General features: G+C 38.7%; 1 protein-coding gene across 22 annotated transcripts in view; it reads left to right on the top strand.

Moving 5' to 3' along the window:
- The window catches only part of LOC122540675 (neural cell adhesion molecule 1-like), a 508,029-nt gene that overhangs the window by 449,580 nt on the left and 43,326 nt on the right, over window positions 1–15,123 (top strand). For 17 of the 22 annotated variants that reach the window (XM_043676739.1, XM_043676737.1, XM_043676738.1 and 14 more), the window contains one exon: window positions 7,132–7,312. In XM_043676739.1, the coding sequence (XP_043532674.1) occupies window positions 7,132–7,312 (181 nt within the window). Of the gene's footprint in view, window positions 1–7,131; window positions 7,313–11,410; window positions 13,550–15,123 lie in introns of those variants that run through there. The other 5 variants (XM_043676741.1, XM_043676742.1, XM_043676736.1 and 2 more) reach the window with 1 other exon arrangement.

Raw genomic sequence — 15,123 nt, 5'->3', positions numbered from 1 at the left:
AACGGTTGGAGGAAGAGCGCCTCATCTTCCGCGTAGGAACCCTCCAACCACAAGGGATGAACTCAGATTTCTCCAGTTTCCTCATTTCCTCTCCCCCCACCTTGTCTCAGTGAAATCCCTCAAACTCAGCACCGCCTTCCTAACCTGCAATCTTCTTCCTGACCTCTCCGCCCCAACCCCACTCCGGCCTATCACCCTCACCTTGACCTCCTTCCACCAATCGCATTTCCAACGGCCCTCCCCCAAGTCCCTCCTCCCTAACTTTTATCTTAGCCTGCTTGGCACACATTCCTCATTCCTGAAGAAGGGCTTATGCCCAAAACGTCGATTCTCCTGTTCCTTGGATGCTGCCTGACCTGTTGCGCTTTTCCAGCAACACATTTTCAGCTCTTAACCCGTCTTTAGTCCATATACAGGGGAACCTCGATTATCCAAATGAAATGGGCGGGCACTATTTCGTTGGGATAATCGATTATTCGGTTAATTGATTAAATGCCTTTCCTCTGGTGCTCGGAGCTTTTAAAGTTTGCTTCCGTTCAGGAGACTGCAGCAGCATACAGCGCATGAGCCCCTGCCCCCACCCACACCCCCCCCCCCCCCCCCCCCGCCCCCCAACCACATCCAACACCACCTCCACCGCCAAATCCTGTTCGCTCCCGCCCCCTCTCTGGTGCAGCCGGACTGTACACCAACAACAAGACTGCTGCTGCAGCTGCCTTTGTGTGCTAAATCTCCAAATAACACGCGCACACACACACACACATACAAACAACTTCTTACTGTAACTTTTTGAGAGGTTTCACATTTGCCCTGTACAGGACAATGTTGGAGAGATTATCTGGGGAAGGGGTGTTTAGGGTACACCCCTCTGTGGAACTCCAGGTAAAGTGTGGGGAGAGAGAGAGGTCGGGCAGTCAGTCATTTGGAGACAGTGCCTGTTTAATCCCTGTAAACAAAAGACACATTCACTGTTGGAAACATCTCTTTGATGTAACGTTTCTGTCAGGATCTCGAGACCTCCTTCGGATAATCCGATTTTCGGATAATCGGTATTCGGATAATCGAGGTTCCTCTATACTGCCTTCTGGAACTTTTTAAAATTTGATTTGTAGAATGTTGATAGATGGTCATCTAAAGTTTGTCCTGCACCTAGCTCTCATTTAACTTTATATCCACCCAATCTGACTGGTTAAGGCTGGAAATATGGTGCAGTTCCTTTGAAATTCTCCACCCCCACCATGTAAACTTCTGTTTAACTCCCCGGTACACTTTGGTGGCCAGTGATATCTACTGTGGACTGTGCTTCCTTCCCTTTACCATTTATTATGAGAACACATTGTCCCCTAATCTATTTCACTTCCGTTATAACATGATTGCCATCAGGTGGTGGTTCAGCTTTTGCTGTTCTCTCTGGCATTTCTTCCATTAACTGGGGCTTCACTTTCATATCTGAAAACTCCATTAGGCCCTGTTTTAATTTTACCATGAAGGTGTCTATTAATCATACCTCTGACTCTATTCTAAGATCTTTTGTCACCTTGCGTGGCTCCTTCTATACTTTTATAGCTGTTGGCTTTTTTAACAGCTTCATACTCTCTCCTGATCCTATTGAAACTTCAGTCCTGTCTTCAGCCCTGCTTAATTCAAATGACCCTTCCTGAGCAAGCCTAGACCTTATGGGATTCATTGCAAAGAGGTTTTGAACATCATTCAGTGTCCAGCGTCTTTTCCATTTCCTGCTCATTTAATGTCACGTGACGTTTTGAGCCACTCCAACCCTCGTGAATTCTGCAGCCCCCTGTAAGACTAGTGATCTTCCTCCATCCTTGGCCTGTCCACTACTTCCAATTGGCATTTGTCAGCCTTTTTAGCTCTCTTTTACCTTGTCTTTTTCTGTTTGAGGAGTATATTTTGCTTCCAGACCATTCCCCAATAAAATAGCTCTTGCTGACATTGTTAGCTTAGATCTACCCCCACCATTACCAGAGGTAGCCAGCTCACTCTCTCAATGAACTTTAACTACTGGCACCTCTGTACAGTTCCCCATGAGCCCTTTTTATCAGCACACTGCGACTTATTTTGCTTTCAAGTTGGAAATCCTTTTCCCCATTGACAATGTCTATGAGAACCATTGCCGTGGACAATGCTCACTGGCTATTTAAAACAGTCATGTTCATCATTGCTTTGCACACGCACTCCTGACAACTCACCTGGCTAATTGTCATGCCTGAGCAGGCACTGACCATCCTTAATGCTACTGTCACTGGCCTTGCAGCTTGGATTTGTTTGGGATCTCTATAACCAACCGTGTTCCTTTGCATGACCTGGTTTGCCACAATGGAACCATTTGAGGCAGTTTCCCACCTGTCCCCCATCCTTTTCAATGATTGTGGATGGTTGTATTTCCTCTGCCTGGCTTCGCTTTTCTCTACAGCTTGACTCAGTGGGTTTTATCTTGCCTTTACCCCTCTCTGGGTTAGTGACAGCTTCCGGATCCCAGCTTTCCTGCATTGTGAGTTTTGAGTTAACTCTCAATCTTCAGCCAGAATTGCTGTCTGCCTGGATCCTGCTACACTCTTCTATATAAGTCTGAAATTAAGAGTATAAACTTCTGGAGCATTACCTCAATGTTTTTCGAAGGTGACCTTGATATTAAATGTTTATACCCATTGTAAAAAGTGAACTCCTGAGCCATTCAAATTCTAAATCTGGTTATATTGTTTCTCAAGGGTCTGACATTTTTCTCCTAAAAAACTTTTTTTTTTAAAGATTAGATTACTTACAGTGTGGTAACAGGCCCTTCAGCCCAACAAGTCCACACTGACCCATTCTCCTAACATTACAGGCAATTTAGCATGGCCAATTCACCTAACCTGCACATTTTTGGACTGTGGGAGGAAACCCACACAGACGCAGGGCAAATGTACAAACTCCACACAGACAGTCGACTGAGGCAGGAATTGAACCTAGGTCTCCAGCACTGTGAGGCAGCAGTGCTAAGCACTGTGCCACCATGCCGTAGCTCTTGGATATTGAAAATAGTCCCTTTCACTGTTTTGTGGGTAGTGGCATTCTCTGCAGGAAAAGAAAGTAAACTTTGTGAACCTTCCGAAGAAGCCTGCTCTTATATGGCACTCGTAACTGCTATGCCAATTATTCAAAAGAGATAATGATATCATCTGCATCTTCCTCATCAAAATCAGGTTTTAAATTGTCAAATCTTAATATTTCAACTGTTACTTCTGAGTTTGGTGTGGTTTCCTCATCAGAGCTGCCTTCAGTTTCCTTTCTTAGCTCAAGTTCCTTCCCTTTTTTGGAATTGTCTTCTTTTCCTTCCGGTTTCTCTATCTGTCCATTTCCCTGCCTTCCCCTCTCACTTTCTCCCCCAGCATGTCTCTCTTCTGTTTTCTTGGAACTCTTAGCAATGCAACCGTGCAACATGAGATGTAAATTTCTTGGCTCTGACTTTTACTTGTCTGGTTTCTCTGTCTTTGTCTTTGAATGAAATGGTCATTTCAGTGCAGCCAGGTCATGTACTTGCTTTTTGTGTTTCACCTGCTTTATTCTGTGTTGGGTTCTTTGGATCTAGCTCAATCTGTGGCCAGATGATCACAGCAGCCATATTAGGTTAGTATTTATCCACTTTAAAAATCATTTCATCTCATGAAGGTCTGGTAATAAAAGCAGATGATGGAAGTTGAGTACCTTTGGATCAAGTTTAGGATTATTGTAACCATAGAACTATAAGACATCGGCCATTCAGCCCATTGTGTCTGCTTTGCCACTCAATGAGATTGTAGTTGATCAGATAACCCTCTTTTCCATGTTCCTGCTTTATCTCAATAACCCTTGATTCCCTCTCTTGTTAGAAATTTGTTTATCACGGCCTGGAGTATATTTAACAACCCCGCCTCAACTGCCCTTTGCAGTAAAGAATTCTACAGATTCGCCATCCTTTCTCTCTCTATCTGACATGGGCAACTCCTTACTCTGAGATTCTGCTCCTAGCTCTCGGCTCTGCCACAACCTTTGCACTGTCAAGCCCTCAAAGAATCTTATGTTTCAATAAGGCCTCCTCTCATCCTCCTAAGTAGGCCCAATCTACTCGACATCACATAAGAAAATCACTCCATAGTCAGCATCAACCAAGTGAACCTTCTCTGGACTGCCTCCAATGCAAATATATATCTGCCCTTGGGTAAGGGACCGAACTGTACATAGTATTCCAGCTGTAGCCTGACCAGTGCCTTGATAGTTTTAGCAAAACCTCCCAATTTTTATACTCCATTCCTTTTGAAATGAAGCCCAATATTGCATTTGCCTTCTCTATTATCTGGTGAACGTGGATGTTAACTTTTTGTGTACTAGCAGCCCCCAGACTACTGTGCTTCAGCATTTTAAGTCTTTCCCAATTTAAATAATAAACAACTCTCTATTCTTTCAGTGAAAATTATAAACACATATTCTATTCCACCTGCCAAGTTTTTGCCCACTCGTACCTTGTCTGTATCCCCCTGTAGATTGCTGGCGACATCCTCACCAATCCCCACCTATTTCTGTCATCCACAGATATGGCGATAGTACATTCATTTCCTACTCTCAAGTGATTAATATATATTTAAATAACTGTGGTTGCATCACTGTTCAGTGACGAACATGTGATTAGTCCAGATCAAGGCTGAATATCTTCTGTATTTGAATTTCTGTCAGTCATAGAAAATGCTTATTCTTCCTTTCCAAGACTATGACCAATTGAAGCATGACGTCCTGATTATTCTGTCATGATGCTGAATCAAAATCTTTTCCAGCACTTTGAGAGTTCAAGTTACTACTAATATGTCTAACTTTTATTGTTTAATGTCATTGAAACCTACAGTTTTTCAACATAGAAGAGGGTCACTCAACTTATTGAGTGTGTTCATTTGAAGGCTAGCTCAATTATCTCCACTTGCTCATCCCTGCATTCCTTTCGCTTTCAAGTATTTGAATTTTTTTAAGCAAGGTTATGTCATAACCATTTGAATTCAGAACATAGAATAGTACAGCACAGGAACAGGCCCTTCGGCCTACCATGTCTGTACCGACCATGATGCCATCCTAAACTAATCCCATCTTCCTACGCATGGTCCCTGTTCTTCTATTATTTACCCGTTCTTGGGTCTAACTAAATGGCTCTTAAACATTGCTATCATAGCTGCTTTCACCACCTCCACTGGCAGTGTGTTCCAGGCACCCACCACCCTCTGTATAAAAATAAATTTGTCTCATACATCTCCTTTAAACATTGCCTCTCATCCTAAACCTGTATTCCCTAGTATTTCACATTTCAACCCTGAAGAAAAGACTCCAACCATCCATCCTATCCATGTCTCTCATCATTTTATATAACTCCATCGGGTCACCCCTCTGCCAATCTTTGAAGCTCGAACAAAAACAATCTAAGTTCGTCCAACCCCTCCTTATAGCTAATGCACTCTAATCCAGACAACGTCCTGGTAAACCTCTTTTGCACTGTCTCCAAATCCTTCCTAAAATGTGGAGACCAGAACTGCACACAATAATCCAAATGTAGTATAAGCTGCAAATGACTTGACAACTTCTTTGCTCAAAGCCTTTTTGAATTTCTGTGATCTTAAGCGACTTTGTTAGTGGACCTCCTTTGACAAATAGACGATTCATCAACCCCCATTTATTTGTGTTTGTGAAAAAATTGTATTTCAATATGTGGCATTCAGGTTACTTCAGTTTTATCTGTCTTGTTTTCAGTTTAGTCCATTGTTTCCGCAAAGATTGAAAACCTTCACAGTAGTTGAGACAGTTATTCATTTCTTTTGGGAACAAAGCTCTGTCCTTGGGTATGCTATCATTAAATGTTAGCAAAATAGGTAACTGAATGTATCCCTCCAGTTTGTTCTATAGGACAGTATAACCCATCATATAAAGTCAGAAGCAAATATTGGCATCTTAGTTATCAGTATGCAACTTGGTGCTGAAAGTTGCATAGTTTCACCAAATAGGATCATTGTTCTATTTTGAAAACTGAAGTTTGGGAACTCCATTGGTCCAATTATCCGCAGATTAGGAATCCCGTTTGCCAGTTACTCCATTTCTTTCATTTAGATACTTCTTATGAAGTGAAAATGTATTTTATTTTTCCTCATTGTCTTATATTCTTTTGAAGAATTTCAAGTTTCACATACCAGTATCCAACCTTTCTTTAGAAAGGCACCTTCATTTTATTGGGAGAAAATGAGGACTGCAGATGCTGGAGACCAGAGTTGAAAAGTGTGGTGCTGGAAAAACACAGCAGGTCAGGCAGTATCCGAGGAGCAGGAGAATCGACGTTTCAGGCATAAGCCCTTCTTCAGGAATGAGGCTGGTGTGCCAAGCGGGCCCCTACCTTTCATCTCAGCAAATTCCCTCCCCCCTACCTTTTATCTCAGCCCGCTTGGCACACCAGCCTCATTCCTGAAGAAGGGCTTATGCCCGAAACGTCGATTCTCCTTCTCCTCGGATGCTGCCTGGCCTGCTGTGTTTTTCCAGCACCACACTTTTCAACCTTCACTTTATTAAAAACTAAAAAGAAAAATCAGACCTGGAAATCCAAAACAAAGTCAGAAGATACTGGAAAAAATTCAGTATGTCTGGGAGCAGCAGTGGAGAGAGAAACAAAGTTACTTTGAGCCTGATATGACTTCACCGGAAATTTCATTTTAGTTTTGCCCTGTTGTACTTTTGAGAACTGTTTTAGCCGGTAGAAGTTACATTGCTTTCACAGTTGAACCCAGGATCTCAATGCTAATACTTGTGTCCAGAAAGTAAAATGAAAAAGCCCAGAATTTAATGGCTGACTCCCCCCCCGACAAAGGACAAGCTGAATAGCACCCCTTGACTTCAAATCTGCTCCATTTCTGGACTTTGCTGATGAATCTGTGTACCATTTATCTCTGCCTCAAAATCACAAGTGAGAAGGTCAATCACTGGCAGGCTTTACATTTTCTGAAACTGATTAAAAAATGAGCTCTCACATAGCACAGCACACGATAGCTTTAACTAGTGGACATTTATCTGCACCAATCTATTAGGTTGCAACTCTTTTTGCTCTTTGCTCACGAATGGCTTATTTTGCAGAAACATCACTCCGACTGGAAACCTGAGATGCGATTACCATCTGACAGTGAATATGTTATTCTCGCAAATCTGGAATGGAACTCTGAATATGAAGTTTACGTTGTTGCTGAGAACCTGCAAGGCAAGTCAGAAGCTGGTTCAGTCTCCTTCCGGACCTCAGTAGAACCCACTGTCATTCCAGGTACGATTTCTGGCTGCTTTCAAATATTATTTGCATTAAATCTTGCAAAGACGCTGCATCCCCAAATCTAATCATGCTTGTAAAATTGAATACTGCTTTATATGGTATTCATCTGTCTGTAATGTATTGAATTTCATTTATTTCTTTCATGGAAAAAATTGTACTAGTTAGTACTTCTCTGCATATCATTTGAAAGTGAATACAGTTCATTTTCCAATCACATTTTTCCACTACCAGACTTGTATCCAGCAAGAAATGTTGGCTTGCAATGCAGTAATCATGGGTACAGCCATTAACACAAAATGAAATTGGAATCTTACATTGGAACAGAGCGTAAGAACCGTTCAGTAAAGGGTAAACTGCAGCAAGCTATAATGCTCTTCAATATTTGACAATCACACTTTCTTGAGCAGGTTAATGGTTATCTAGCTGAACAAGTTGAATCTTCTGCTGTCCAATGTAGCACGTTTGCTGGTGGGTGGAGGGCAAGTTGGCAGTTATTCAGGCAGAAGGATGGCAAATGGGATCCTTCCTGCAGATAACACTTTCCTGCCTCCTTCCTGATAAAGTCCAAAGCAAGAAGACCCTTGGACAGCCTTGAGGACCTCCTCCTGTCACCAACAGTATTAATCCAGCAATGGGTGGGACGTATTTGCTTTCTTCCATAGAGGTTGGCGGGGAGAGGGAGCAGTTGTTCATTGGCTCTCCCTGCCTGATCAAGGGACCCAACACCAGGAAGGGAAAATTTGCCAAGAGTCCACCGCACCAGAACACCCAATTCCCTTTTGTCAGCTGTGGCCAGGGATCGAATAATGATCCTTTGTGTTGTAAGGCTCTGTCTGCTCAATGCTGCTGCCATTCAGTAGAGACTGGTAGTTCATTCTATCATCTGAACAACGATCCCAGGGGAGTGCATGCTGTTGGTCTGACACAGTCCTGATTGTGACACTAGATATTCCTGGGAAGAGGCATCACAGGGGACCCATGCCCCCTTCTCAGCCAGATTCTCCCGTCATTCTCACAAGATTCTGCCCCACAGTTTTGTACATCCTGTGCGAATCACAACTCGATTTCAGCAGCCAAAGTCATCAGCTGGTTGGTCCAAGATCTGAAGTTTGTAGAACATCAGGACAACTTTCTCAAGTTCATACTGTAACTGCCAGCTCCCTGACTGAAAGATGTTTCACAAAAAGTAAGAATCTTCTGAAATGGTAGAGACCATTGCTATTATCTACCATAGCAACATCAAAGAAGTAGTAGTTGTGAGAAGCCTGTACTTTTATTATAAGCAGTAATATCAAAAGAATGACCCAAGGACAAAAAAGCCCACACGGATTTGAAAATAATTTAAAAACTTGCAAGATCCAAGTTCTTTGTACAACTCTTAGGTTTTGAAATCTGTCATCACTATATACTGTTTTGAGCATAATTTTGTTTTCCAAATTTAGTGATAATAATTGCCCTGATTACTTTGCGAAATTTAATTGCAGTGACAGTCCAGGTTTTGATAATACAGTTTTCTTTGTCTCTCTGAACTATAGTTTACTGATGTTAATCGGCTGAATTGAATCTGGCTGACATGCAACCTCTCTCAGTGCATGACAAGTTTTATACTTCAGCAGTCCTTATAATTGTTTCTGAATCCTGATACCATCCAAGGTTATTAATGTGACTTCAATGGCATATATACTGTTTGAACACTGGAAGGTCACCAAAGCTGTGACCAACTGATAATGCATTTCAAACATGAATGTTCTGGTGTGATTCGTTTTGGAACAGGATATGGCAACTTGCACTTCATGCTCCAGTTAGTTTGCAGAGGCTCCTGATTTCAATGTAAAACCTACTTAATTGTTTATTTTTGCAAGTAGTGAAGGTTACAGTTTCATCACAAGTTATTGGCTGCAGGCCCTTGGATTTCTTGCTATTTTACCTATTCTTGCTGTTTATCTGCCCAGTAATACTGGTTATCTGTGAATCAGAACACAGGATTTTCATTGACAGACTTTGATCCAAAGAGAATCTTATTATCATTTTTTATGATTTTAGCAATTTACACTGCGGTATCAGAGTGAATCCAAAATCTCCTTAAGATATAAAGGGCGATATTTTCCTCTTCATTGAAAATGTTTAAAAATAGGCATTTTTTTGTTGCTGTAGCTTAATTCCCAAGGAAAAATTTTCAATGAAATTTAGCAACAAAAAATTGGTAATGATGAACCTTACAAAATTGTTTCAGAATTATTACTTAGAGCTGTGAGCTCATTCTATAAAGAAAGGACAATTTGTTTTTGTGCTTGACCAGAATATAAAGGAACCATATTGTGATAAATAATATTCAAAGCGATTATTTTGAAAAGAAAATACTTTTCCCAAAGGCAGAGTGTGAGATGTTGTGTTTTAGCACACCATTAAGCATTTTAATATATTTTACTAGCTGTGTAGCCCCTACTTCAAGTTAAGTAGAATTTGCTAAATACAGTATGTAACACAGTTCCAAAATGTTTGACAATCTTTTGTCGTAGGTTTGTTTGCCATGAAAGATAATGGAAGCTTCCCAGCAGCGTCTGTGTATTAGCTTATTTGTAGTCAGCATTAATTTTTCTTGCTAAACAATGAGCATCATGCATTTCAGGTTTAGTGTCTCTGGAACGTTGTCCATTTGCATTCTGCCTGGCTGGTTTTCTTCATTCATGGAAGTAATAATTGGATAAATATTGAAGTGGAAGTATGTTCAGGGTACTGGACCAACTGGAAGAGAGTGGGATGAATGCGATGACTCTTTTGAAGAGCTGTGATGTGGAGGTGCTGGTGTTGGTCTGGGGTGGGCGTCAGTAGTCACACGACACCAGGTTATAGTCCAACAAGTTTGTTTGAAATCACAAGCTTTCAGATTGCGGCTTCTTCGTCAGGTGAAGTGCACACTCTGAAAGCTTGTGGTTTCAAACAAACGTGTTGGACTATAACCTGGTGTTGTGTGATTTCTGACTTTATAGAACTGGCCAAGGCATCATGGAATGAATGGACCCCTTCAGTACAATGTCATTCTATGATGAAATATAATATATACAACAATTTCTTTCTCCATTTTGATTTGTAATTTATTAATTATGTTAACAATTAATAGTTAATGCTTTATTTGCAATAAGAGGAAAATATAGTCCTGAATGTGTAGGTGTAGGCTTTCTCAGGCAAAAAAAAATACTTTCAACTAAATACTATTCATTTTGAAATGTTACTCTTAAGCACATTTTTTTTGACCAGGTCAATGAAAGCACTGTACTGATTCACTTCATTAATGGTGCAGGAACTGATGAATTGGACTTTTGAATATTTTAGCTGTTCTGTGGATGGATTCTATTGTTTAGTGGTTAATGAGTTAACACATTAATGTTTTCTGGGGATGCAGCAGAGTGTGCTGCAATTTGCATGATGAGGCTGACAATGTTACATCAAGTGTTACTGGCCTGTTACATCACTAAGGCAGTTACTTACACAACAGCTTGGAGCATGGGCAAAGGAACTGCTTTTCCATGCCAATAGTTGAAAGCCCTTTAACTGAATGCAGCTAACATATATGGCAGCAAAGTAAAACATAGCATTAATTTCAAATACATTCTTACCAGCCTTATTCCAGCTTTATGTTTGTCTTTCATAGAAACTACTTATTGTTTCTTTTTGCTCTATTCTGTACTTGCAACCCATTGTGTGATCATTTCCATTCTCCCAGCTTAGTTTGTGACCTTTAACCCTGTAACCATGAATATGATCTTTGACCTTGTGTGCTCTGCTTACAATTAAGCATACTTACGTTGCACAGATATTTCTCTAATCTGTTTTATTTCAAGTTAAAATTTACACTTTATTTGTTTACCTTAAATTCTTAATTTGGCTTTATATTTATGATCTTTTTCTCTCTTTCTCTCTCTTATCCCACTCCCTTTTCTTCCCCGTTCCCGTCCTTTCTTCCACTTGCCTGTTGTCATACACATATGTTTCCATTACTGTATATTTTCTATGAACACCAAATGATTGGAATGGCTATTTTGTTGTACAACTCTTTGCTGCCTTTGGATGGAAATACTTTGGCTTCAACAGCAACCTTGGGTGGTTCATCAATATCATACACACTCTTTTCATTACTTTTCTCTGCAATTCTAGTTGTTTTGCTGTCTTAGACTCTCAAAGAAGGCATGCTGGTTTCTCCTCAAGACAGTTCAACACATCATTTTACGCCTTTGCAGTTGCTTCAGATGTATTTGAACATTATTCTTGAAATTGTACCGTGTTTTTTTTAAACAAATGAACTTTTAAACAAAATGTCAATTTAAAATCAATTGTCCATTGTCTGGTTTTGTTTTTTGCATGTACATTCAATTTTCAATTTATCTTGGCTAAGTTTGTCAATTTCTGCATTTCTTCTTCAGAAGGCTATTTCTGTAGTTACCTTCTTTTGTGAGGATCTATCACAATCATTTCATTCTGTAGTTACTTGTTTCATCAACTATCTGTCACCCTTCCTTTTCCTCTTTCATTAAACAAATCGTTACTATAGCCTGGCAGCCTGATGAATGGAACAATGGCTCAAAAGAATTAGCAACTGTATGTGTGTAAACTAAAGTAAAACCGTAGTATAAATATTGTATATTGTATATCTGGAACAGCTACAAAAGGTTTCATACAAGTTATTGTCGATTTAAAGTTAAATTGAAAGAGAATTAAAAGTAACTTTTGTTTTAAGAATCTATTTCTAAATTGATACCTAGGTTTTTTTGCTGCAATTTGCCAATTGGTACTTTAGTAATAATGCAAACACATGCAATGAAAGCTGATCTTAAACACAGCTTGGTTAAATATGCTTAATTTCATACAGCTATGCTGGCATGCACCATACCATATACAGAAAACTCCTGAAAATGTGTGTAGGTCATAGCTCTATATTTTCTTTTGAATGCTTTCTTTACATAAGCCGTTTGTAAGCAAATTAATATAAGCTCTTAAAGTCTGACTGCAGTTTGGTAGAATTGCCTTAAATATAGATATTCTAATTTAATTATTTTTTACAGATGAAGAAAAGTGCCATAGGTAATTAAGAAAACATAGAAGTGTATTGCTACAATTTCCTGAAGGGACAGGCAATTGACTAAATTTTATTACCTAAAATAAATAGTTAACAGAAATAATTTTAAGCACTTTCTTTTCTGGTTCATAACACCTGTGTTATCTCTACTTTATATGGTGAAGAATTTGATTTTCAGTTTCCCCTAAAATACAAGTAAAAAATAGAGATAAAAACCAGTCTGATTTTTTTTTAAAGTTAGAAATACACACAAGACAGTCAGCCTCTAAAGCTTACTGCAATGTGTATGTGAACTTCTTTCGAACTGGAAAATAAGCAAGGTCTTCGATAGAACAGAACAAAGTTAAGAGAGAATTTAGATTTGTTTTTCCCCGAAATGTTCACCCTTCAGCTGCAGGCAAACTTACTGTGTAATTTTATGTTGATAATTAACATTTACTGTGGAATGTTGAAGCATTATTTGGTAATGCATTCGGAATGTATCCATTTATTCATTGTTATTACCATGTACTGTATCTCTATGTTCACATTTCCAGAAAATGTGACCAGTAACGTATTTTTTCATTGATAAAAAAGCTTCTCACACTTATATATTTTAACAGAAATGCAACATGTAAAATCTAAATACTAAACTAAATGTGGCAAAGAAATAGACAGTAAAAGGCTCATGTAGTAGTTTGGCATTCAATGCTAATAAATGTAACAATATTTTTAAATTTTTAAATGTTCTTACAAAACTTCTTATTTCTCTAACTAATTTCTACATAGCACCCAGTAAATTTAGCACAATATGGAAACTTAAAGCCAGAGGAAACCCCATTGTTTCATATTATTTGATTTGTCTGATAGGTTAGGATGTGACAGGATATTTCAACACAGTATTTTGAGCTCTTCCATTTTCCTGTTTTTGTGAAAAAGGTGCACTTACTGGTATTAGTTATAAAAAATTAAGTCCCTTTTACAGGGATGCAACCAATGTATTTATGGTGAAATCTCATTTATTTGCTACATGTCAGCTGTATCTAGTGCATATTTTGTTATTACTAGGAAAGAATTGTTGCGACTAAATAAGATGGAAATTACCAGTAACTGAAAAGAATCTCTGTTGGGGAATGTCCATGCTCAAATGGAAAATAAATTTGCATTGACGTACAAAACCTTGCTAATATTTGTACTCTGTTTCACACTAAGTGATTAACTGCGAAATGTTTCTCATGTACGCTTTGTTAATCTAGGCCAGTAGATGCTTTATATACAAGCATTATAGTCACTTGGTGCCAAATTAGTATTTGCGATTTAATTTTGAAGATATACTTTTATTTGAATGTTGTCACAGTTTTGCATCACTCTTCCTCTGTCCTTTATTTCCTCACTGTACGCTGTTTCGCAAAGTCTTTGCAGAAACTTGGGATAGAACTGTCAATGGTATTCCTGGTTTCTCTGTATTCAGCAACTCATTTAAAAGTAACAAATTGACAATTATTTTTAATAATACATGCAAACAACATCAAGCATTTTTTATATTTAGAGAAATATTGTTCCACATTTCCTGAAATGATTTGATAGGATTCTTAGTTGGCACTGCTAGGCACTCTTCACAGCTTTCTCTCAGAATTATCATGCCATATGCAGCTTCCACAGAAAGAACAGAGCTACACCGTTTTGAAGTCAGTTGTGTCTCATAGTTGTACTAACATTATCAGTATGCCACCGCATGATTTCCTTTTGGCAGCAGTACAGTAATGTGATTTAATAAGTGAATGGGATAAACTTTGTTCAGTATATGTCCAAATTAATGATGTCAGTTACGTATAGAACATATGCGCTAAATGATTTTTTTTTCAGTTATAACTAAGCTTTGCTCTCACATGACGTACTATAACATTTTAAAGTTTGAAACTTGAGGTACAGATTTGGAACAAAATCTTAGTCAGCTGAGTTGAGAAGCCCACTTGGATTTGGCACCAAATATTATTTTGGTACCTCTGACCAACAGTGCACAGTTTGAAGGCCAATTAAATCTAGTTGAAATCAGTGAACCATTTTGTGCATTAAGTTTATTTGTAGTGCTGGTGTTGAATAGCACCAAAAACACTTTTTGGAGATATTTAAAAGCATCACTTTTTCTTGAAAATCTGATGAACTTGAGATTTTAATGTGAAAAAAGGAACATGGAATCATGAGATTCCTTTTTCAGATTTCTTCAACCTAAAAATTGAATTTTTTTTTTGATTTTCTTGAATCCATAAAAGGCAGGCTACATATTTGAGAGCTTTAGGATTACAAGTCACAGTTTAGGGAGCAAATCCTGCTGATGGCTTTGAAAGCTGCAAAGAGCTTGCAGAGCTGGGTCTCTTTTCAGGATTTGATTCTCGTTTTGTTTAAGTTAATTTGTTTTATTTTAAATGTTTCTGTTATCTGATTGTAGAGATTTGATTTCAAATTAATATAGCTAAATATTTTTAATGTAGCATTTTCCAGTGGTAATGTTCTCTATTTTTCAGCATTCATAACAATGGCAGGTGCACAATGTGCACAATCTTAAATTTTCAGTTAAATATGGTCATAAAAAGAGGAATTTTCATCCTGATGTTTGAGTGTTGTTAAAATTGTACTAATCTTTCTAACTGTAAAGTTGTGTCAGCATTAATCGTCTGTGAGACCTTTTTGCATTAACTTGGGGAAAGCTTTGAAATGTGTTGCATCAGATTCCTGCCAACAAAGTAATAGT

This window comes from Chiloscyllium plagiosum, chromosome 35, assembly GCF_004010195.1.
Source record: "Chiloscyllium plagiosum isolate BGI_BamShark_2017 chromosome 35, ASM401019v2, whole genome shotgun sequence".
Classification (NCBI taxonomy): domain Eukaryota; kingdom Metazoa; phylum Chordata; class Chondrichthyes; order Orectolobiformes; family Hemiscylliidae; genus Chiloscyllium; species Chiloscyllium plagiosum.
The sequence above is the reverse complement of the archived record's forward strand: the minus strand, read 5'-3'. Positions and strand labels throughout refer to the sequence as shown.